Source organism: Lampris incognitus, chromosome 2 (genome assembly GCF_029633865.1).
Source record: "Lampris incognitus isolate fLamInc1 chromosome 2, fLamInc1.hap2, whole genome shotgun sequence".
Lineage (NCBI taxonomy): Eukaryota > Metazoa > Chordata > Actinopteri > Lampriformes > Lampridae > Lampris > Lampris incognitus.
The window spans coordinates 29,137,180-29,160,632 of record NC_079212.1 but is presented as its reverse complement, the minus strand read 5'-3'; the positions used below and the strand labels follow the sequence as shown (position 1 = coordinate 29,160,632).

At 40.3% G+C, this 23,453-nt stretch overlaps 1 protein-coding gene across 1 annotated transcript in view; it reads right to left on the bottom strand.

Annotated features, from left to right (window-relative positions):
* Positions 1 to 23,453, bottom strand: part of cntn3a.1 (contactin 3a, tandem duplicate 1) — a 94,272-nt gene that overhangs the window by 10,462 nt on the left and 60,357 nt on the right. Inside the window, exons 10-17 of the mRNA XM_056272997.1 lie at positions 20,605 to 20,755; positions 12,828 to 12,955; positions 9,797 to 9,972; positions 3,507 to 3,624; positions 2,885 to 3,043; positions 2,553 to 2,702; positions 1,870 to 1,940; positions 1,207 to 1,441 (exon numbers count right to left, since the gene is read on the bottom strand). Of these exons, the coding sequence (XP_056128972.1) occupies positions 1,207 to 1,441; positions 1,870 to 1,940; positions 2,553 to 2,702; positions 2,885 to 3,043; positions 3,507 to 3,624; positions 9,797 to 9,972; positions 12,828 to 12,955; positions 20,605 to 20,755 (1,188 nt within the window). The remainder of the gene's footprint in view (positions 1 to 1,206; positions 1,442 to 1,869; positions 1,941 to 2,552; positions 2,703 to 2,884; positions 3,044 to 3,506; positions 3,625 to 9,796; positions 9,973 to 12,827; positions 12,956 to 20,604; positions 20,756 to 23,453) is intronic.

Sequence of the window (23,453 nt, the reverse complement as noted above, 5' to 3'; positions counted from 1 at the left end):
GCGGATTGTCGGCTGGAGCGAGTTCATTTGGTACTTAATGATGTGTCACGTGTTTGATTATGTTAGCATAGCAGCTAATTAGAATGTGCTGGCTAGCTCTTCTACTGTCAATGGTTGCAGGTGCTAGCATAAAAATGCCCACGAAATGGGGTGAGCCTGGGTTGGCTATATTAAATAAAACTACTAATGAGACAGCAGAAATACTTACCAAAACATGCTTCTGCAGATTTGAAGTGGAGTTGTTGAAAGCAGACAGGTACTTCACTGCTGGGAGGCACATCTTGCACTGCATGATGACGCTGTTGCCTTTCCTATGCTTGAACAAAAAGAAATCTTCCAAATGTGGCCAAGGATTTTTTTCTGCATCTAGTTCTACAGACTTCGATGTTTCAGCTTGAACTTCATCTATTATTTCTAGGTCCGGGTCTTCTGGACCGCAACCGCTGGCCGTGCCTGCTTTGTCGACCTCCATTCTAGCACTAGAAACTAAAAACTTCATGCCCACTAACTTAGCTTGTCCGCGCGCGCCCTCTATGTTCACGCGCCAGTGCTAATCACATCATCATTTGTCACTGTTGGTTCTGGCCATTGGTTTACTGTCTATGGTTCTGGCGCGTATTTTTCCCCTGTGGGTTGAATTGTTATTTTTACTCAGTAACGGATAGGATTTATAAAGTAACTAAGTACAATACTTGAGTCAAAACGTACTCAAGTAAAATACAAAATACCGATTTTAAATTGTACTTAAAAAATACAAAATACACAAAAAAAGTATTCAATACAGTAACGTGAGTAAATGTATTTCGTTACTTTCCACCTCTGCTGACGCCTACGCGTTTCGGCAGGAGCCCTCGTCGGGTTGCACACCTGACCAAGCTTGTTCAAAAAGCTTGAACACAAGCTTTTTAACTTGTGCATGAGCATAACTCTGAGTGCCTTGGACTTCATTTTGTTTGTGCATATAGTATATGCCCATAACCACTTACTCCAAACAGCATCTTTATTGGCTCAGGGTTTTTTTTACTACATTTTTTCAATTTCTTTATGTTAAATATTTGTAGAGCAAGGGTACACTCCAATTTATCTGTATATAAAGCTCCTATGTTTTGAAGAAAACTATTGGTTGAATTTGTGTCAGAACTATGTGGAGGTTTTGTGCCACGCAAAATATGCAGCTGGTAAACAGGTAGGGGCTACAGGGCATACCTTCCTCAGCTGAGTAGATGGTGGTCACCGGCCCGAAAGGGCCTTCGCCCTTGTTGTTGTATACCCCTACTTTGACCTGGTATGGGGAGAAGGGAGGGATGCTCTCGTTTTTGAAGACATATCTCGAGGCATCAGGGGATGTGATGGCAGCCTGCATCCACCCCTGTGCCCCTTGTGGGCGGAAAGCCACCACGTAGCCAAAGCCAGGACCACTCTGCAGCTCCTCCGGCACAGGCTGGGGGGGTATTGAGATATCTTAGGGGAATGAGTCAGGCTCGCACAGCATGACTCATCTTAAAGATCTCATTAGCCACTGGAAACCCATCTATGTACGTAGTAGAGCAATTAGCATAGTGCCGAGGCCTGTAATTTTAAGGACTAATCATTCTGACTAATAACATGGTTACATTACTGATTATTGTTATTCGTACTGATAACAACACAGACGTCATATTAAATAGTTATATTTATCAATCAATCAATCAATCAAGGACACTAAAGGATATATGCAATGCTAAAATCGCTATTCTAACTGCAAGTGGGAAACCACTAGCATAAACTTTGCAGTTTCCATCTCATGCAATCATGATTTTATTCAAAGACTGATGATATGTTACATATAAAATAAATAAATAAATAAAAAACATGTCAATCCGAGTTTACCTCCCACGTGATGACCAGTTCTGAACGGCCACCGCCCCCTCCGTTCACTCTGGATGGAGTTACCCTGGGAGCTGCCAGATCAACCAGGGTACAGAGGTATGAGTTTAATCCAAAATTGTCATTATCTTAAATCATATTTTTTCCATGTGGATAACTGACACCATTTCATTCAACCATTTCTGCAAAAAGAGTGATGAAGAAGAGTTCAGTGCCTTTAAAATCTTTTTTTTTTCCTGCCACCATTACCAACATCAGTAATAACTGTTTGATCTCTAGAAATCTCAAGATGGGTTCTCAGCAACCAAATATAGCATTGTTCTGGTCAAGCTGAATAACCTTTTTGGAGATTCGATCAGATGTCGTTGACCAAAAACTATACAACACAGGGCAAAACCAAAAAATATGTGGAAGTGATGCTTCTTCTAATTTGCCTCTACAGATTGGGATTCTGTGTATTACCTTGAATTGAACAAGCTTGTAGCATTTGTGGAACAATGTTGAATGTGTTTTTAATCTGTGTAATTGTCATCATCATCTTCATCACAATCATCGCCATCATGTCAGTTATCATTCACATCCTCCATCCTCATAACAGAAATTAAGTTGCAAGTTGCAATTTGTTTTCTTTCCAAACTGTGTCAGTCTCAGTGTTTGCAGAAGCATCAGTAACGTTTGGTACACACGCATCTCTTTGGTGCGGGCCTTTTTGGAGGGTTTGCTGGGTTCTCCGGTTCCTATAGTATTAGTTGCCAGGACTCTGAACTCGTACTCCACCCAGGGGCTCAGGTCAATGACAGTGGCTGACAGCTGCTTCCCCCCCAGCAGCTCAGGAACTGAAAAGACACGGCAGAAATAACCTTTTTATCAAGAACCTGCTAGCTCCCCTGCAACCCTAGCCAGGCTGGTGATGTGTTATTTAGCTTTGTTTCATGTGTGCTGCTGAGAAAGGATGCAAGGTAATGTCCAACCCCCCCCCCTCCCCCGCATAGCAAGACTCAAAGAAAAATTGCCCTACCGGTGGTGACAGCCTGCCAACCCAGGGAAAAAGGTGTCCTGGCCTGGATGGTGTAGCTGAGGATGGGGCTGTGGTTGTCCAGACCAGGTCCCCAGGACAGAGAAGCAATGGTTTCTGTCATCTCGTTCACCTGAAACTCTACGGGGGGGCCCGGGGGACCTGGAGAGATCATTAGTCGCAGTTCATTCACACCGATGGACATACAGATTAATGGAGACAAGGACCATGAGAGAGGCAGATACCGAGTGGAAGGAAAATTATCCATGCTTACAAGAGATGTAATAGAATCATTAGCGAGGTAATACTTCAAGGAGGCAGCAGCTGCTTATAATTTTTAAGCTAATATTCTCAGTTAGAATTGCAACTAATACAAACAATGTTTGCAACATCCATGATTTAGGAGAAAAAAATTAAATAGTGACTTTTCTTGTGTGGTTAAATGAAGTGTATCCATCTTTGTAGATGGATTTGTTCTTCCATAGCTAATACTGTTAAGCTTGTGTTTATATTGTGAGAAGGATTAGTTTCACACGAACACTAAGAATTAAATAAGAAGTATAACAAGGGTCTGGAAAGGCAAAAGGCTATTATTTGGAGCATGTGGTGTGAAGGTCTTTCATACCTCTGACTACCACATCAGTGGCAATAGACACACTGTCCACCTTGGTCTGGACGGCACAAGTATATTTCCCAGCATGCCTCAGCTGAATGTTCCGGATCATGATGTCACCAGCTGAGCGCTGTCAGGAAAGAATGTTGAATTTAAAAAAAAAAAGCCAGAAAAAAGTTAAAGATTCCAGAGTTGCAAAATGAAATAAAAGCACTGCAAATATGAGCACAATGTCAGAGTGATTTCTTTTGCCACTTGCTTGTATTAAATAATGGAAGAGAAGGTTATGACAAAAGTCCAAGGACTCGACAAATGAGTGAGCCCAGGTTTTCATGATGAATTATGAGGTTATTTCTTTGTAAGGAATTAAAAGGCTTCTTTCAGCCCCATCCCTTTTATTCCATCTCATTCCACTTAGTCTGTAGACGTCCAATCAGTGCCTAATGCATTATTAGCTTTGAACTCTAGAGTTACAGCTAATGTTAAGTTTATGTCTTATCTGGGAAAGTACGGGACTGTGAAACAGAGTGAGACTCGGTAATTGCTTTGATGTGAAACCACGGACATTTTCCAGAGATAAAAATTCAGCCGCTATTAGTCATTACCTCTCCCAGTATCATGCAAAAAGAAAAAGACGGATGGAATAATTAATTCTTAAACAAATTTTCTAAATTTTCCAATACCCACATAGTCAATAGTAATAGCTTAATGTGACAGAGGAGCAACATTTGACAAGATTACTCTAAATAAATAGGATAGATTGAGAAAATATTGTGCAAACATCAACATTGTATGGTTTACAAACAGGGGCCGATTAAATCATTGGTTTGTTTTCATTCCAATTCTGATGTTAACTTGACTGATCTAGCCATATCTATGGTGTTTAATGGGCGAGACTATGGAGATAGTTAAAGTGGTACTGAGTCTGTCGAGTAATGGTTTTCCACTGTGTCCTTCAGACAGCTAGATATAAACTTCCATAAACCTCCTAAAGGGGCTGTGTCTGCAGCGCAATCTTTCGTCTCATTCTTTGATGTAATACAGTGGACAGTGAGAAAGTAAGACGAGAAATATTCTGCAGCCTGCTTCGGCAAACTGGGCATCACACTTGCTTATCATGCAGAGCCCAGCAGCTCTCTATTTAAGTAAAGAAAAAACACGTTTCACTTGGTGCTATACCGTATTCCTCATTAGTTTAAAACACTCTGTGATTTCATAGAAACAGGCATTTTAGATTATGTACACTACCGTTCAAAAGTTTGGGATCACCCAAACAATTTTGTGTTTTCCATGAAAAGTCACACTTATTCACCACCATATGTTGTGAAATGAATAGAAAATAGAGTCAAGACATTGACAAGGTTAGAAATAATGATTTGTATTTGAAATAAGATTTTTTTTTACATCAAACTTTGCTTTCGTCAAAGAATCCTCCATTTGCAGCAATTACAGCATTGCAGACCTTTGGCATTCTAGCTGTTAATTTGTTGAGGTAATCTGGAGAAATTGCACCCCACGCTTCCAGAAGAAGCTCCCACAAGTTGGATTGGTTGGATGGGCACTTCTTTGAGCAGATTGAGTTTCTGGAGCATCACATTTGTGGGGTCAATTAAACGCTCAAAATGGCCAGAAAAAGAGAACTTTCATCTGAAACTCGACAGTCTATTCTTGTTCTTAGAAATGAAGGCTATTCCATGCGAGAAATTGCTAAGAAATTGAAGATTTCCTACACCGGTGTGTACTACTCCCTTCAGAGGACAGCACAAACAGGCTCTAACCAGAGTAGAAAAAGAAGTGGGAGGCCGCGTTGCACAACTGAGCAAGAAGATAAGTACATTAGAGTCTCTAGTTTGAGAAACAGACGCCTCACAGGTCCCCAACTGGCATCTTCATTAAATAGTACCTGTTAGAGCCTGTTTGTGCTGTCCTCTGAAGGGAGTAGTACACACCGGTGTAGGAAATCTTCAATTTCTTAGCAATTTCTCGCATGGAATAGCCTTCATTTCTAAGAACAAGAATAGACTGTCGAGTTTCAGATGAAAGTTCTCTTTTTCTGGCCATTTTGAGCGTTTAATTGACCCCACAAATGTGATGCTCCAGAAACTCAATCTGCTCAAAGAAGTGCCCATCCAACCAATCCAACTTGTGGGAGCTGCTTCTGGAAGCGTGGGGTGCAATTTCTCCAGATTACCTCAACAAATTAACAGCTAGAATGCCAAAGGTCTGCAATGCTGTAATTGCTGCAAATGGAGGATTCTTTGACGAAAGCAAAGTTTGATGTAAAAAAAATCTTATTTCAAATACAAATCATTATTTCTAACCTTGTCAATGTCTTGACTCTATTTTCTATTCATTTCACAACATATGGTGGTGAATAAGTGTGACTTTTCATGGAAAACACGAAATTGTTTGGGGGATCCCAAACTTTTGAACGGTAGTGTATGTTTCACCAACCTTCTCTTCAGCAGCACCATTCACAGCTCTTACAGGCGCACATTTGCAGCAAAGAATTCACTCTATAAAGTCCGTTTGGAGCTACTGCTTTTATAAATCAGCAGGGAGTTATGAACCTGACAAGGAGGGCATTTTAAACTTGCTATTAGGTTTTTTTTTTTAAACTAGTCCACTTTGGTAGGGTAAGTTGTGAACAGCTTATTGATGAGCATATACAAACAACAGAAAAGGCTTTTAATAGCTTAGGAATGGACTTCATACCAAACCTTAGGTAGTGAGCATTGACCATACATGCAAATTTAGGCCAGTTTAATTGAATACTGCAGTCTAGATAGAGGAAGTCTCAATATTATGTCTCTCTACTATTGTTATACAACAGTAGATTAGGTGTGCAGTCATATAACTAAACCACCAGACAAGCAGACCTGAAATGATGCTACTGGAGGATGTTGTGAAGTAACGTTGCTGGATTTGAAAATGACACTGGCTGAACATAATACCCAACTCCCCTATCCAGACTGAGCAGTAATACAATTCATTGATTGATACTCTACTCCACACACATTCCAATTTAGCTGTGCTAAAGCCTATCCCAGCAAGCACCGGGGGACAGGCAGCGAGACACCCTAGACCCTGGAGATATATCCCTGTAGCAATATTTACATTCAACTTAGCATTGTATTGCTAAATTATGAAAAACATATTCAGGTGTTTTTACACAAGTAATAAGACTGAAAAGTGAAGGATTTTAAACTTAAAAAGAATTTTAAGGATTTTAAACTTAAAATCCTTCAGTTGTCAGTCCTACATAGTAACTTACTATGGTATTTTTAAAGCAGGAGCTCCAAACAGACATTGCAGAACAAATGTCTTCCTGCAAATGTGCTTCAGTTAGTCATGAATGGTGCAGCTGAAGATAAGACTAGCACAACGTGCAGAGTCCATCCAAAACACCCATGAAATACAGGCCAATGCACACACACACACACACACACACACACAATGTTCAGTTTAGCATAGACTATTCGCCTAATATGCATGTCACCATCAGGCTGTGGGACTAAACTCCACATTATGTGCTCCACAATAATACAACGCTGAGTGCCTCATGTTATCAGATGTGTTTTAAGCTTGTGCTAATTCAGTCTCTTAACTTTGTACAATACCACCTGCTGTTGTGATAGTTTAATTTCTTTTTGTCTTTGTCTTTTTCTTTGTAATTCAAGTTTGCCTACCTGTTATTCAAATCACAGTGTGTTTTGGATAAAAAGCAAATTTTCTACTGAGCCAAAGGTTTGTTTGTTTTTTTAACATATGCGATTTCACCTGTAACAAAGACACTTTAAACAATGGATTGTTCCTTTGTTAGACTGTCTAGGAGGAAAAAGGAGTCTGACACCAGTATTGTTATACTTATGGGAGCAGTACTTGTCTGGTATAGCTACATTGTAAGGATGTCTACACTTTAACAGCCAATGACTAACTGCCACGGCATGTTCCAATTAAGCCCCATTTTCTTTGAGAACATTTGGCGTATTTGTGTATTCAGTTGTTTACACTTGAAAGAATGGCTGTTTCCTCAAGAAAGAAAACAAAATCTTGACACCGAAACTGAGCTTGCAGAACAAATTACTCTAGTCCCTTTTTCAACTACCATACAGATGATAATGAAAGTCAAATTGAACTGCCTTATGACTGATTACAGTAAACATGTAGCCGGTTTCATGACCACAATATGTCAGCGCCATGTCAAGTACAGAGTTGTGGGGAGTCAAGTGCCCAAATGAACTGTGGAAGGTAAACAAAATGATAAAGCACTTGCTGCTGCTCGTGATCACAATGAATGTGGAATCAAGCAGAAGCAATAAAGAAGCCAGCACCATATAATTGCTTTTCCTAATTAAAAGAGAAATGTATTCATTGCGAGATGATCGAATGTAATGCATGACTGAGCACTGAATCAGGAATTCCTTTGGCGCGACTATTGTCAAAGGAGGAGGCGTTATCGACATGCAGAACCGGTTAACAGACCATTCTTGATAAATCTTTTTCTCCAGAAATAGAAGAAACGACCACAGGTTAGGGGTTTCACAGAATAGTCGAGAAGTCGACTATCAAAACTACTAGTCGACCATGTTCGTAGTTGTTGACTAATCAATCGTTCATCTGTGGTTTCAGCACTGTGCAGTAATTAAGCAGTGGCAATGCATCTGCAGCAGATATGCAGCTGGGGGCGCTGTGGTCCCAACATAGATATGTTTGTTTTGAACAATCATTTTCTACGTTGTGCCATGTTAAATAAACAGAATTTAAGGTCTTTAGAGAAGGAAAGACTCCTGCTATCCCCATGTTAACTAGTGACTTTCGGGACAGGAGCTGTTGAAAACACCAACAGAATACATTGTGTCTTAAATTTTACTCAGTTTTAAATACACACTCATCTGTGTTTTACGTAAATTAAATTGTGCTCCGCAAGGCTCATTCACCTCTCATAACGTTTCTTGTAATGTGGGAAACAAATTCCAGCTGGCAGCTGGCAGTATCTCATACCACTATCCTCAGTTTGAAAGCGACCCATTTTCAATCATTTAACCTGTACCGTTACAATGTCAGATTCCTGATTAGATGCTAGCTGCTCTGCTAATCTCTGGTTTTCCCCACATTGAAAGTAGCTTTAAGAAATGTGAATGCTTCGTGTTGGTGACACCGATTGATTTATATAATGTAGGACAAAAAGTACCGGACATATCGAACATTCAGTTTTAAGATAATTTAAGGCTTTCAGGCTTTTCAACAGCTGCCGTCACCACAGCAACCACGGATGGACTCAGCTGAAAGTCCCGAGCTAAAATAAGATTGTGCAACCTTTCTTTACCTTAAAATTACAGCTTCAAAATCCTTTTTCGGTACACTGACTTCGCCTTCCTAGGAAGAAAAAAAATACTGCTCGCCAGAGCTCATACCCGCTCAACCCAGGTTACATAGTGCAAGAACAGGCATTCAGGGCGCCGCGGAGTGGGAATGAAAGAGGCGCCATTCTTACTATTACAAGTCAGTGTACCATCAAAATGATTTTGAAGCTGCTGTTTTAAGATAAAAATAAAGTTACACAATTTTGCTTTAACATGGTCGCTAGTTAAACCGAAACACCTGCAAGAAAGTGGTCGTGTTGTTACTGCAGTCAAACGCTCCAGCTGCTGGCAGTTTAGTCCAATAGATTGTGGCTCATTTGTAAACAGCCTCTCAGAGTCAAACAAGGACTCTGCTATTTCATCCACGTTGGTCCCGCCTACATGAGTTAACCCTTTGTTGGTTATATTTGACTTTTTTGACAAGAATTGATCGTTATTAATGGGTGAAAAAAATATATCTCCTGCGATTAATCGACTACTGGACTACTTTTTGGGAGTAGTTGACGACTACTAAAATGCAGTAGTCGTGAATGCCCTACCACAGACACAAATTTGGTACGACTCATAATGAACACGGATCCAATATTTTGTTTCATGGACGATAGTTTGAAAAAAAATAAAAACAGACACATGGAAATGAAAGGCAAATCTGTTAACCATCATTTCTAATTGCTTTCCTCCAGTTCTCATTGCTGATATGTCACTTTAAGTTGTATACTTATTTAGCTCTTATTGAGAATGGAGAAAATGTCAGCGGAGAGGAAATCCAGCCGAATGCAAAACTAGGCTTTTCACCTGGCTGATCGATAACACAACCATGCTAATGAACGCAATGAATGGAAGCTTTGGCTTTTTTTTTTTTTAATTGAAGACCACTTAACCTTAAAAACTTGAAAGAGCTATTAGAGCAGCCATGAGAAACATGTAAGCACTTACGCTGCCAACTTTTTCAAAGTAGCCACCATGGGCTCCAAAGTGGATGAGCTGCTCGTTGAAGAACCAGGTGAACTTGAGTTCCAGGGTGGTGTCGTGGGATACCTGGCAGGGAAGGACAATACTCTCCCCCACCGTAACGTCCAAGTGTCCGGCTGGACTGGTGATCATCGTGGGCTCTGGGAACACAATGTTTCAAGTGGACAGAATTATAAGGGAAGCCAGGCAAGCAGCACAAAGGCCTCTTTTCACTGCAGCTACAGCCCCCCCCCCCAGCTGTCTATGGCTGTTTAAATAACTCTCTGGTTATTCTGGCTAGCTTTTTAAGCATGTGTCAGGGACACTGACAGCTTGGCCGAGCTTTGAAAAAAAAAAGGTAATCAGCCAGTTATGTCAAATTAAAGTGCGCTACAAGGAGTTTTTCAATAATTATTCATCAGTCTCTATTCGATTTTGATTCCTCAATTTGACCCGACATAAGTACATGAAACCATCAGCGAGAAGATTCGATATTCCTATGGTATAATGATTCCAAACACTTGTTTCTGTGTCGGATTCTCCATGAAATCTGCCAAAACGATTTACGGCACAGAGAGAATACAGGGCCACAATTAGAGAGACATTACCTTACTGGTGTATATTTTGCAAACCTGTTTTTTCCAGAACCACCGCTACCGCTCTCACTTTCCTCTTCAAAACAAATGAACGAGCTATCAGAAGCTGAATGTGGGAATGAATTCTGACAAGAGGCAATACTTATGCACAATGAAGTTGTTCTTTGCTTTGTCCCAAGGGGTGCAAAAAGTTAACAAAAATTTAAAACTCCTCGTAGCAGCTTTAAAGTCCTAGTGTTTAACCACAATGTGGTAGTAAGTAATTTGATTTCATGTAGCAACTCTCTCTCTCTCTCTGCTGTTTTCATAAGCTACAACCTGATGTAAACAACCACCAGGAAGAAGAGAACCCTGTGCCATTTCCACAGGTCAGAGCCGAGTGTATAATTTGGTTGTGTTTTTGCCCAGACAAAAAGCCATTCTATTTCAAACTCCAGTGTGCTGCACATCAACATAATCTTTGGTGTCTCATTCGACAGCAGCACAGCGCAGAGAGTATGAGCAGAGCCTGAGAGGCCCATATACCGGTCCATTGTGAATTATGCATGCATGTCATAAGCATCTAATGGGCAGGCATGCCGACACAGCGTGTCAGGGGGAGTGTAGGCCTATATTCGGCTCTGTCAAAACAAACCAGCTTGTTTATCTCCCACCCCCTGAGGATAACCAACTGGTCGTGGCAGTGCATTCCAGGTGAGCATTCAGAGTTTGGCACTAGATTACAAAATGAGGGGAGGCAAAACTTTTTGCTTCCTTCTCCAAACATGTCACACACTCATGTCCTGTTAAGATTAAAGGCAAATTTGAAGCTTGTGTTACCTGCAGTTGCTTCTTGGCAAAATTTATGCAACTCGCATAAATCTAAAGAACATGTTACATTCAAGGTATGGTTAGATCAGGTAATTTGAATGGTGTTTATTGTAGTAATGTCTTCCGTTTGGAAAAAAAGTGTTTTTATAATATGTATAACAACTCTATACCTCAGTGTTGCCACAGTCATGCCACAATTCTTTTGTCTTATAACAGTGCTATTTGAGTTCTCATTTCTGATTCTCACTGTAACTGATTTCAACGGAGCTTTTTAGACTAAATTAAATGTGCTGCATCTGCAAAAGGGTTAAATCCAATGACAGACGATATTAAATGCATAAATGTGGCAAATACTGTTGTCACACAATACTCGCCTCCTCACTTTGATGTAATGTTGTGAATAAGGGAATACCATGAATTTTAATATTTCTGCCTAATGAGTGATTGCGGAGCTGCTTAGTTATTCCTGAGTATCAAAAATGTTGGGCTGCTGCAACTTCAAGTTCTTTGCTTGAGTTTCGGTTATGCCTGAATAACACACCTGGGATGAACTGGTGGATGATATGAACTCCTCTGAGACAGAGCTGGTGGAATTTCACATATATAGCCTACCAATATTAGCTATACATATACACATATGTATGATAGGGCCAATTTTACATGTAAAGGCGCAGTGAAAAAGAGAGTAAAAGTTGGTTTCTATATAAACTAATTTACAATTCAAAAAACTGCTAAGAAGGAATCACCGAAAGGCATTTTACAAGAGCACTGTTGTTGACTCTGCTTTTTAGAAAAGCCTGGAAAACACATTGCCTTGCAAAAGTGTGCAATTTAAATGGATTGAAATCTTAAACAAACTGAGCATGGCTATTAGCCACCGTGCAAGCAGTATGAATTAAACATTAAGGCACAAGAACGCAATGAGTCTTAAGTCATGCTCACTTTAACCACGACCAGTCAACTAATTGCGCTGTATCTTTGTCAGGTAAGCGCAGGCAGCGCTTTATCGTAACAACTGCGCATACCTTTCAGCCCGTCAATATTTCATGAAATGTGCAGCAGCAGTAAATGATGATGAGTAACCTAAAATGCAACCATAGTCAGTTGTCTGTGACAGCTCTTGTGATGTAGTAGCCTGCTGGATCATTTATTTCAGCTTGCCCAAAAATAACAACAAACTTCAATAACGTGTTAGCTTATTACAAGGTCTGAAAAACAAAGAGCAAACAAGGCCCACTGTTTCACTGGTTTAACATCAAAAGCCTTAACAAATAACAACCAATACCATTTTTCAAACCAACAACACAGCAAATACACACCGATTTCCAACTTGTATAGAAACCAACCAAGGGCAAAGTGTTCTGAAATTTTTTTTTTTCTAAGACGAAAGAGCAGTTCACTCACCTTCAGTATTTTATTCATAGCTATTCGGTTGGAGAAGAGAAGGAGAGTGAACAGGGGAGACACTGGTAAGAAAGGCATTTGATCCTAATAAACCAGTTGGGCACATATGGGGTTCTGGACACGGACGACTTAAACCCTTGGGAGCTCAAAGGTGCGGTTTCAAAGCCAAAACCAAGGCGTGATTGAATCAAGGAATGACAGCTTACCTTTAACCAAAAGACTGCCAGCACTGCTTGCCACTCCAAACTGGTTTCTGGCCACACACGTGTAGAGACCAGCATCCATTTTTGTTACGTTAGTGATCCGTAGACTTCCACTATCCAAGACAGAAACTCTGAAGGTTACAAAAAAAAATTAAAAAAATGTCACTACATGAAGCAGTTTAGCTGACACAGCTTCACATTAGCTTAACAATTCCACATGGCAATACAGTTTTTGTTCTCGAGGCAGCCACTGTGGTTGTCATTAGACATATATTCAGAGCCCATTGGTGAATAAAAAGCTGTTGTAAATGAGCCAGTTCAATGTCTCTCAGTGTTAAAAGTTTAGCTTTAAGTTGATCTCAATGAATTTTAATTGGCTCTCCATGCTTTGGCAAGACATTATGTACAGCCTTTGCGTCATTTTGATTCCTCAGCACTTCACTTGCTAGCGCTAGAGCAAGATCACTCTATAGGGTGAGAGAGCGCTCGTCTCGAGCCCTTTCTTCAGCACTTTTCATGCCTCATGTATAAAGATCTGGTGTACTCGTACCTTACCATGCAATAAATAAATAAATTACATTGAGCTGTGTGCACCATCAGACAGTCTATACCATGACTACAAGTACATCAACAGAGGATTGAGTTGTGAGACACACTATTGAACACCAAATGGAAAAGGTATTGTTAATATAATTTCAATAAAAAAATTTAAATACATATTGAAATTGTTGACATTTTAGAGTCAGACTGTCTGGCTTTTTGGCACTAAAAGGATCTTAAACTTCAAAACTACATTGCACCAGAGTTCAAATGACCAACATACACATTTCCTCTGTCACCATCATCATTCACAGTCTCATTTTATCTGGCTTTAATGTGTAATAATAGGGTTAGCATTATTTTGTTGAAAAAAACAACAACTTTAACTTCTAAAGTTTAGTCATAATCAAGGCCATGCACAAACTGTTTTCTGGCTGTAAATTTTTAATTTCTTAGCCACTAATCATAAATACTGGAAGAAACAAACTTGGGGCACATATTCCTAGGTTGAAAAACAAAACCTTAGAAACATTTGTGCTGCTTGGGAAAAAAAAAGATGTGGGGGCTTTTAAGATAACTTCATTGTCTATCACAAAGTAACAGAAACGTTCCCTTGACACGGCTCAACAATAAAATTATGCGCATTTAAACACACACACACACACACACACACACACAGAACAGGACTAAACCTGTTAAAACTACAACTGACAAGAACAGTGTTTAACAGCTCAGACCACAGTGCCTATTTTCATCTGTTCAGAGTGATGATCGCAGAGAAAATAAGATTTTTTTTTGTAGATGTTTTCCAGGCCAGTGGGATTTTGTAGCATTGACCTGATGGCAGTGACTGGAAGGACTGGGGGGGGGGGGGGGTGTTGCATGATCAGAAGGGCTTTCCAACTGACCGGGTGTACAGTTCAGATAGGGGAGTTTGGGGTGAACCAATTATTTTGCTGGACTGATTAGTTATGCGGGAGAGTTTTTGTTTTGTCTTTGGTAGTGAGGGCATTGTACCAGGATGACATGTTCAAGGTGAGTATAGATTCAATTAGCGTGCTGTAAACCAGGACACATTTACAAAACGAGGTGACTTTTTATTTTTTAGGTGTACAGAGTAGAGCAATATCTCTAAGAGACATGGGGCTGTTCAGGATATCTGCATAAGGGATTCGTTTTTCTCCCCCATTCTTTTATGGCTTTTTCAGAGTCAAGGACAGAGGATAAGGAGAAAAAGCATTTTAAAAGCAATCACGCTTGATCGGATAATCACAAGCCTCGGACAAACTAATACTGCACTTAAAATAGATGACTGGGTCTCGAGTTAGTGAAGTGCAAAATAAAAAAAGCTTTTCTCTATTAAATGGCTTAATACATGTTATTTACTTTGCGCCAAATGTGATCGTCCTTACTCTAGGTGAAAACCTTGCTGCACTGTGTGCCAAGTGAAGAAAAGCCTTTGTTCATGAGTTCAACACGCTTTGATGCAATATCGCCACTGTGCTAAAAGACACTGTTAAATCCAGAAAAACGTAAGTATCACTTAAACTAGAAAACAATTTTTCCACTTTGGCTCTACTTAGATCTCCATCTCGTTGAAGTTGCCTTGGTTATCTGAAGACCTTCATCAGCTTCACCATCATGCAGACAGGCAGACAGACAGACAGGCAGGCAGGCAGGCAGGCAGGCAGACAGACAGACAGACAGACAGACAGAGATAAATAGAGGGTCAAAGCAATAAGACTGTGTATGGTTTTATTTTTTAACCAGTCATCGTGTAATTCTTGTTGTATACCTCTTGAGAATAAATATAATATAGGTAAACAAGTTTCTGTGGCTGAAGCACAAATTGCTAAGTAAGGTATAAGCCAAAAACAACACATATTAGGGTCTGGGCACAATATGCCATGATGAGTGAAGATGACTAATTCATACTCTACACAGGCCACAAAGGGAAAAACCCTCAGGGAAAAAAAACGCATTTCCCAAAATTCAAAATAGCAGAAAATCATTATGGTGGACTTGGCTGGTCCCAATGAAACATTGTAAAGCTTGGCCAGCTTGTAAATAGAACGTGATCTTGGAGAATGTATACAAATTTCATGCAATTTCATCAAGCGTATTAGGAGATGCAAACTGTTGACCTCTATGGTGCCCCACAGTGATTCACAGAAAAATCCCATTGCAAAATTAAATGAAACACTTATCTCATTCATTGTACTTATGTACGAACTTAAATGAAGATTCTGCTTTAGTAAGCATACAACTGAAATTGATATGGCTCATGGACACATGTATGCTATAACTGCTAATGCTATTATTATAAGTGTGAATTTATAACAATTGGTAAGTATGCTATACTGAGTGTTTTAAAAGTGCAATGGAGGGGAAAAACTATGAGTTATAAATACAATAAAAAAATAATTAGGTCCATTGACATCAATGTATCACTTAATTCGAGTGTGAAACCTTTCAGTATGAAATGTTACACAGTTGAAGAGTATGTCATAATGGACACATAGAAAGTTGGATGGAGTTTCTACTGTTTACAGTAGCTGAATTATAAATACAATGGAAGTTTGTGAGATTTTGTAATTATCGATGCCATTTGTCTAATTTTCTCCGACTGTGATGAAACATGGTAGAACTGTTCCAAATAGGACAAGTACGGCGGCCAGCAAGTTTTGTGGCAATTGTCTGAGCACAAGCAAAGTTAATATCATAAGCCACGCCCACTACAAGTAATTTTGAAAATAATTTGCACCATCCACCCTATTTGTGGATTTCAAAATGCCCTTTGAAAGCTGCATGTTATCCTCGATTAAACAAGTACACGAAGTTTTGTGTTGATTGTACCAACAGTATGAGTTAAAGCTGCTTTTGAGTCAGGCCACACCCATTGCAAAGTTTATTTGATTATGACGGCCATATTGTATATCCAATCTTGCCAGAGAAAACACACACAGAATCTATCTCAAGCCTCACTACCTATGTGACAAGTTTGGTCTAAGTAGGTGGAAAAAAAACCAAAGGTGGACTTGGTGGGCAAAAAATATAAATTTAAAAACACTCAGGAGAATATGCGTATGAAGACTCGTGTCAGTCAGACTATGGATGTGGGAGTCACAGCCACACAGTGTATTTCGTGGGAGTTAAACAATTTCTATCAAATAATTTCTATGTGTGTTTTGATTTTTGTGTGTGTATTTTTGGTAAAAATATGAAACTCATAAATAAAGTTTAAAAAAAATCTATCAAAGGCACCACCATGTGGCTAACATAGTCCATATTGCATGAGTTCATCATTTGATAGATTTATGATGAGTGTGCAAAGTCTCAATTCTCTAAAATGTTCTATTTAGCAGGAAATTGAGTAAATGTATGGAGGATGATGACAAAGATGTTCTCCTAACCCTATCCCTACCACAACAAAAACCCATAGGGAGACAATACTAAATATAAGAATAATACAGTGCAAAATGCTATTGTATTCATTCTATGATTCTGATTGGCGAGGGAAGCTTGTTGGACAATTTATCTGAAGGAAAGGAAGGATACATGTTTCTTTGAAATTGAAGTACAAAATCTGTCTACATATCATCATCAGTTCCATAACCTATGGAGGTCGTAGGACCACAGCTGATGCCTCAACAAGTCTCTTCCACTGTTCCCTATCCATCACAGCTCTCCCCGCCTCCACTACGCTCATCTGCAGCCATTCTCCAATGTTGTTTACCCAGGTTTTTCTCGGTCTCCCTCTCTTCCTAGTCCCTTCTGCCAGGCCTTGCAGGATGTCCTTTGCAAGTGTCCTTTCCGTTCAGCAAACGTGCCCAACCCAGTTTAATTTTTTACATATACATACAGCTTCCTCTATTAGAAAGAGGACAAATCTATTTTTTTCAAATTAGGGTATTATGATATGCCTCTTCTCTGATATGACCTATTGACTATGGTTTTAGAAGGCTTTATTGACCACGTATGCACCCATGTACACTAATTAGCCCATTGAAAGACGCATATCCTTGCAAATCCACATTTTAAGCTTTCCTCTCATCACGTGAATGGCTAAGGAGCATCGGCTCAAGCTGATCGGTGTGATCAGCTTGAGCCGATGCTTCAGACACATTAACTGCTTTAAAGCCAATCTTACACACTCTTTCCAAAAAGACCCCTTGGAGGCAACCTAGACCTTCCAAGATGATCAAAAATGACCCGTTAAGCCTACAAGGATGAAAGAATTAAAATGCATTAGCCCCTACTACAGTGTCCATTCCCTGGGGAGCAGGAAGTGTATTCTTTTAAGTGAGTCGAAGGCTTTCTTTGTAATGGACCATTATAAAGAGTTATGGATATGAGATGTCACAGGAATAGAACGTGGCACTAAACTGTGCAGAGAGAGGCCAATGTCAGATTTCCACCTTATCAAAGATACAAGAAAATGGTGCTAGATAGAGATAAAAGGAGCACTTCCTCTTTAAAAAAAAAAAGAAACCTTCTCTGTCATTTTTTTCTTTCATGGGGGTGCTCTGGAGCAATTAAGGTGTTGCAGAAATTTGTGGGGTACATAAAAACTTGGCAGTGAACTATAGTAAAGAAGCACTTTTTCTCGACCTTATTGGCCGATGTTAAAGTGAGCTACTGGCTGTAATCTAACACACAGGTTTGTCTCTCCATGGTACAACAAAAAAAAACTAAGTGGTCGTAAATGGAAAAACACTCTCCCAGCCACTTAAAAAGGATTGCTCAGTAAATTTAGTATATTACCAAGAATTTGTAATGTTAGCAAGTACTTTAAAAGGAATACAGAATGAAATATATAACCTGCTCTATTTTCATTTTCTCACATTTCACTCATTGGCAGTGAATTCTCCGATTGGATGGATGGATTGGTTCAAATTTTTAAAAAAAGAAAAGAAAAGAGCTTGACTTTTTTTGGTGTCAAGATTATAAATGGTATCACTTTAAAAGATGAAACAACACAATACCATTTAGGATAACAGCCTTTCACACAGCGGTTCAATTTCAATGCCAATATTGTCAAAGCTCTTACCTACAACAATTTTACAGTGGTTGGCAGCGGTCAGCACTGAAATTAAATTATGTTAAACAACATTATAGTTAACCTTACAGCTTCCTACATAAGTGCACTGCAATCCTGTTATGGGGCTATTCTGCCATACGTGCCTGGGATATGAACTGTTGTAGCTATCACCGCCACATGATTTGATTAACTAATCAGATCCCACCTTGTTCTCAGTTGATTTGTTCTCCTCTGCTTCAGATCTTCGAAAACATTATCCCTGGAAGATTAGAGGGAATTATGGGTATTTTAGTAGAGCCAGTGGGATGGATTAGTGCTATGCCACTCCTGTAATAGCATTGGTAGCAGCCCCATCGTGATATGAAGGAAAGTAAATGCTAAAGAGCCTGGAACAGGGGGATTGGTTTGAGAGATGCTGCAATAATGTTAAACCCCAACATCTTATATTCAGCTTCCCCCTCTTCAACGCTGGGCTGTAAAATCGAATTGGAAAGGGTGAGGGTTTACTCTTTCTTATGTGTACCATTAATGTTGCATATTACTGTATTGACGTTTACTAGGAGACCAGATCGCACACATCATTTTAGCGTATGAAACTGCAGTGGGATGCATTTTTCTTACAGTGCTTTAGAGGGTTGCAAATTTGTGAGCCAGGTATAACATTCATAAGACCTTCTGCCACACATAATCATGGATGCTGACACTACAACCTCCCTTTCAAACAAAACACTGTTTCTCCTGTTAACCCAATATGTCTCAACCTTGCGACTACATCTGGAAACAGCTTTTGCTCCACCTATGTCTCACCTTCCTTGCCTTGCTAACATATTTTCTGGGTTGAGGGAGGTGAGTCACGGCTAAGCCTACTGTGCCCCCACAGAGGTGAAGATGGATATCCGGGAGGCACGATGTGGAAAAGCTGCTGAGCCTGTTGAACAATTAATCCCAGATCAAATGAGAAATTCGGACCCCCGCTACCTCGCCACATCCACCAGCAGGTGTGTCTTGCCTCCTGCCTAGCTTTTGTCTGCACAAATAAAGGCGTTATCAAACAGAGACTGGAAACTGTTGCATCAGGGAGATTCCTGTGTAATGAGCAAATTGTTGTATACAATTAGAGCGGATGCCACTTCTTAAATTAATGTGCTACTCTACAGTGTTTCACAGTATGGTTTGACAAGTAAAAATGTCTTTGTTGGACAGAGGACGTGTTTATCATATAGGTAAGTTCTCAAAGGCTGAACAATTATCATCAAACGTTGGGATATTTTCATATTAGGAAACAGAGAACAAAATGATTGAACCCCCTGCAATATTGTGTGTCTTTTTAGGTGTGTATGTGTGTTTGTGTGTGCTAATTCTAATCCAGTTCCACCATTTCTTTTTGGAGGGCCAATCTACATGTTACAACTGCTGATGCAGTGGAGGCTGTGTACTTCAGGGCTCTTACCATTTTCCTCTGATGGCCACAATGCAAGTCTAAACAGATCTGCATTCTGATCATTTTTTCCCTTTTCAACCCACTGCTGCCTCGTCCCACATCACCTCTGCAGAGAGAAGTATTTTTCTTTACCAATTCACTATACTTTCTTCTCCTTTTTCTTCTTTGCTCTATCCTGTGGCGATATTGCATTATTCTGTGTTAAACTACGATTTTTACCATGATGACTACAGAATAGATCAAGGCCAAGTATGGTTCTTCAACAGTCGGGGATTGATGACTCCTTTTGGGGATTTTGTCTGCATGTTCTATGTCTCCATAGCAGTCTGGATCACAGCCTACACAGTGCTCTTACAACCCTCTGGGCTTTACATGCCACTAATGAGCTGATGGATCAGTGCATCGATCTATGTGCTGCAGTCTAGGAACGGCCAATTACCTTAAGTAAACACTGAAATTACTGGTCCCATGCATGTCCAGGAGAACATAGGATGATGGAATAGGAGGGTAGGTGAGGGGGGTTGGATGTAGATACTGTAGAACGTGTACAATATGTTGTGCGGTTCAAATAATATTGTATCAGATGGTGGTTCAGTTCTTTTCCATGTACTCACATGAGTATCAATTGTGGTATGCAAAAACATCAAGTCAAGGTAGAATGCAAGTATGGGATGGGGCCCACATCATTTCTGCCTTCTTACCTGTAGCCCACTGTAACTAAAAATCTACTAGCTGCAATATTTGAGTAAACTGTGTACCTGTGGTTCTCTCTAAGGGCCTCTTTTCCCTTCCTCCAGGAAATGATGCCTCGAGGGGACATCTTTGGCTTGCATTCGATTAGTACATCGCCACTCTGTCGGGCCAGAGTTTGGGCCTTTAGTGGGTTCTGAGAGAAGTCTGGAGCGATTGCTGGCAAAAGAGAGTGAGAAAGAGAGAGAGAGAGTAAATTATTTACTTTGAGTGCAAGAGTAAAGGGATAAGTGACTGACAAAGCTCAATTTACTGTCAGAGAGGAGTGAGGAAGAGGAAGACATAGATAAAGATTGAGAGGGTTGAGGAAACGAGGGAAGAGGGAGCAGTGGTGCTTCCTAAAAAAAAAGCAGGTAATTCTACTTGGTATCTCAGCTTTCAGACCTTTGGCCAAACACACACACACACCCAGTGGATTATCTTTTAAAAGACATTTTTAAGTATGCATTAAGCTTTGAAACAAAAAAAAAAGTAAATGATGTACAACTGGAGGGAGGGTTTGTTGATACTCCTTTAGGCCTTAATTACTGAGGCGCCAGTGTCCGGAGCTATTTGCTTGTTCATATCAACTCATCAGAGTCAGAGTTCAAAGCCAACATGCCATCTGTGCCAGAAACGGGGCCCAAGTACCTGAGCATGTAAGGTAGGGGTCCCCAACAGGCGGCCCGCGGGCCACGTCTGGCCCGTGACAGGTTGATTTATGGTCCGTGAGAATTTTTGGAGAAATGCCAGAAGGAAGAATTTTTTTTATTTCCCTACCAAAGAAAAAAACTTTTTAATTTTTTTTGGGAAATAAAAAATTGTTTCGTCCTTCTGGAATTTCTACACATTTTGTTTGGGAACACTATTCCAAACATAATATCAGCAATCAATCCAACAAGAAATGCTACCTTGTAACTATCAATTCCACCCCGCATTTCCCCTTGTGGGCTAGTCCAGCCCCCCTCACTTGCGCGTCACATGACCTTATCAGCATTACTGAAAATACTTCAGTTATGTGGGCTAGAATCAAGAATCGAGACAGACGCATAAGACCAAATAAGTAAGTTCCCAATTGCAATGGCTACAAAGAAACGCAAAGTTGACACCGAAAATAGACTGTTTAATGAACATTGGACGGATCAATTTTGCTTCATTCTACCTGAACATAACAATGCTAAGCCAACTTGCTTGATCTGTTCGCAAACGGTAGCGGTCAGCAAAGTTGCTAACATCAAACGCCATTTCGAAACAAAACACAGCAGCTTCAATGAAAGATTTCCACCGAAATCAGATACCAGAAAGCAGAAAATAGCCAGCTTAAACTCTGCATATGTTCACTCTGTTAAAGTTATTCATAAAACGGCTACTGCTCAATAAAATGCTACCGCAGCATCTCTCCGTGTATCATGGCGTCTCGCAAAGAGCAAAAAACCTTACTCAGACGCAGAGCTTTTGAAGATTTGTGCTGTGGATATGCTGGAGGAAGTGCTCAGTCACGACGAAAAAACAAAAAAAATCTGTGACAGAGTTAATCAAACAAGTCTCGCTGTCTGATAATAGTGCAACAAGAAGGATAGAAGTTTTAGCTGAGGATTGCTTCTCATCCCTCCTTGCCGATCTCAAAAAGGCAGATTCCATGTCACTAGCCGTCGACGAGTCCTGTGATGGAACTGACATTGAACAGCTTTCTGTTTTTGTGCGTTTTTTTGACGAGAAGTCTTTTCGAGAGGAGTTGCTATGTTTGATCCCATTACATGGGCACACTACAGGTGAAATTATTTTTACAGAACTAACCCAGTTATTTGAAAAGAATGATTTGGACATGAGCAAAGTTATAGGAATTGTAACAGACGGAGCTCCGGCCATGATTGGTTCTCAGAAGGGTCTGGTAAGCAGGCTTGCTGCCGTTAACCCAGCGCTCCTTTCATTCCACTGTATCATTCACAAGTCCGTTTTGTTTGCAAAACTGTGTGGGACGATGAAAGAAACCATGGATACTGTGATACGGCTCGTAAACTTTATTCGCGAGAACTCCAGTCTGCAACACAGACTTTTCAGGGCTCTACTGGAGGAACGGTCAGCGGCACACAAGGACTTGCTGTTGCACAATGATGTACGTTGGCTAAGCAAGGGCCGGGTACTCGAGAGAGTGTGCGAACTGCAAGACGAAATACTCGTCTTTTTAGGCAGCCTGAAAAGCCAGAAGGCACAAACATTTCTTGACGTTTCGAATGACAGTAGTGCTATGGTAAATGTGCATTTTCTGTGCGATGTCACATTCCACCTCAACCAGCTCAATTTGCAAATGCAGGGCAGGAATCACACTGTTGCTGACCTGTACGAGGCCGTTGAAGCTTTCCGCCTCAAACTGAACATTTTTGAGAGAGATCTGCATGGGAGAATGCTCCACTTTCCTCGCCTCCAGCAGCACTGCGAGAAGAACCACACACAGGCTGCGCCACAGATGCATGCATTCATGACGCGACTGATCGAGAATTTCAAGGAACGCTTTGACAATTTCAAACTCTCAAGCGAAATCCTGATGTTTCTCCGCCAACCCTTTGCTGTGAAACCAGATGGACGGTGGACTACCGAGGCTAAAAGGCTGCTTCCATCGCTGCAGGAAGCATCTCTCCAGTTAGAAGTTGTAGAACTTTCAAATTCGGATTTACTGAAAGAACAGCATAAGAATGTCAAACCTGCCGAATTCTGGATCAGTGTGCCCGAAAAATTCAGATTCGCAAGAGCCATTGCATTGTTCTTGCTCACATTGTTTCCATCCACTTACATCTGCAAATCATCATTTTCAATGATGAAGATGATCAAAAGACAAGAAAGAAATCAGCTGACCAACGAACATCTTGACCAGTGCCTT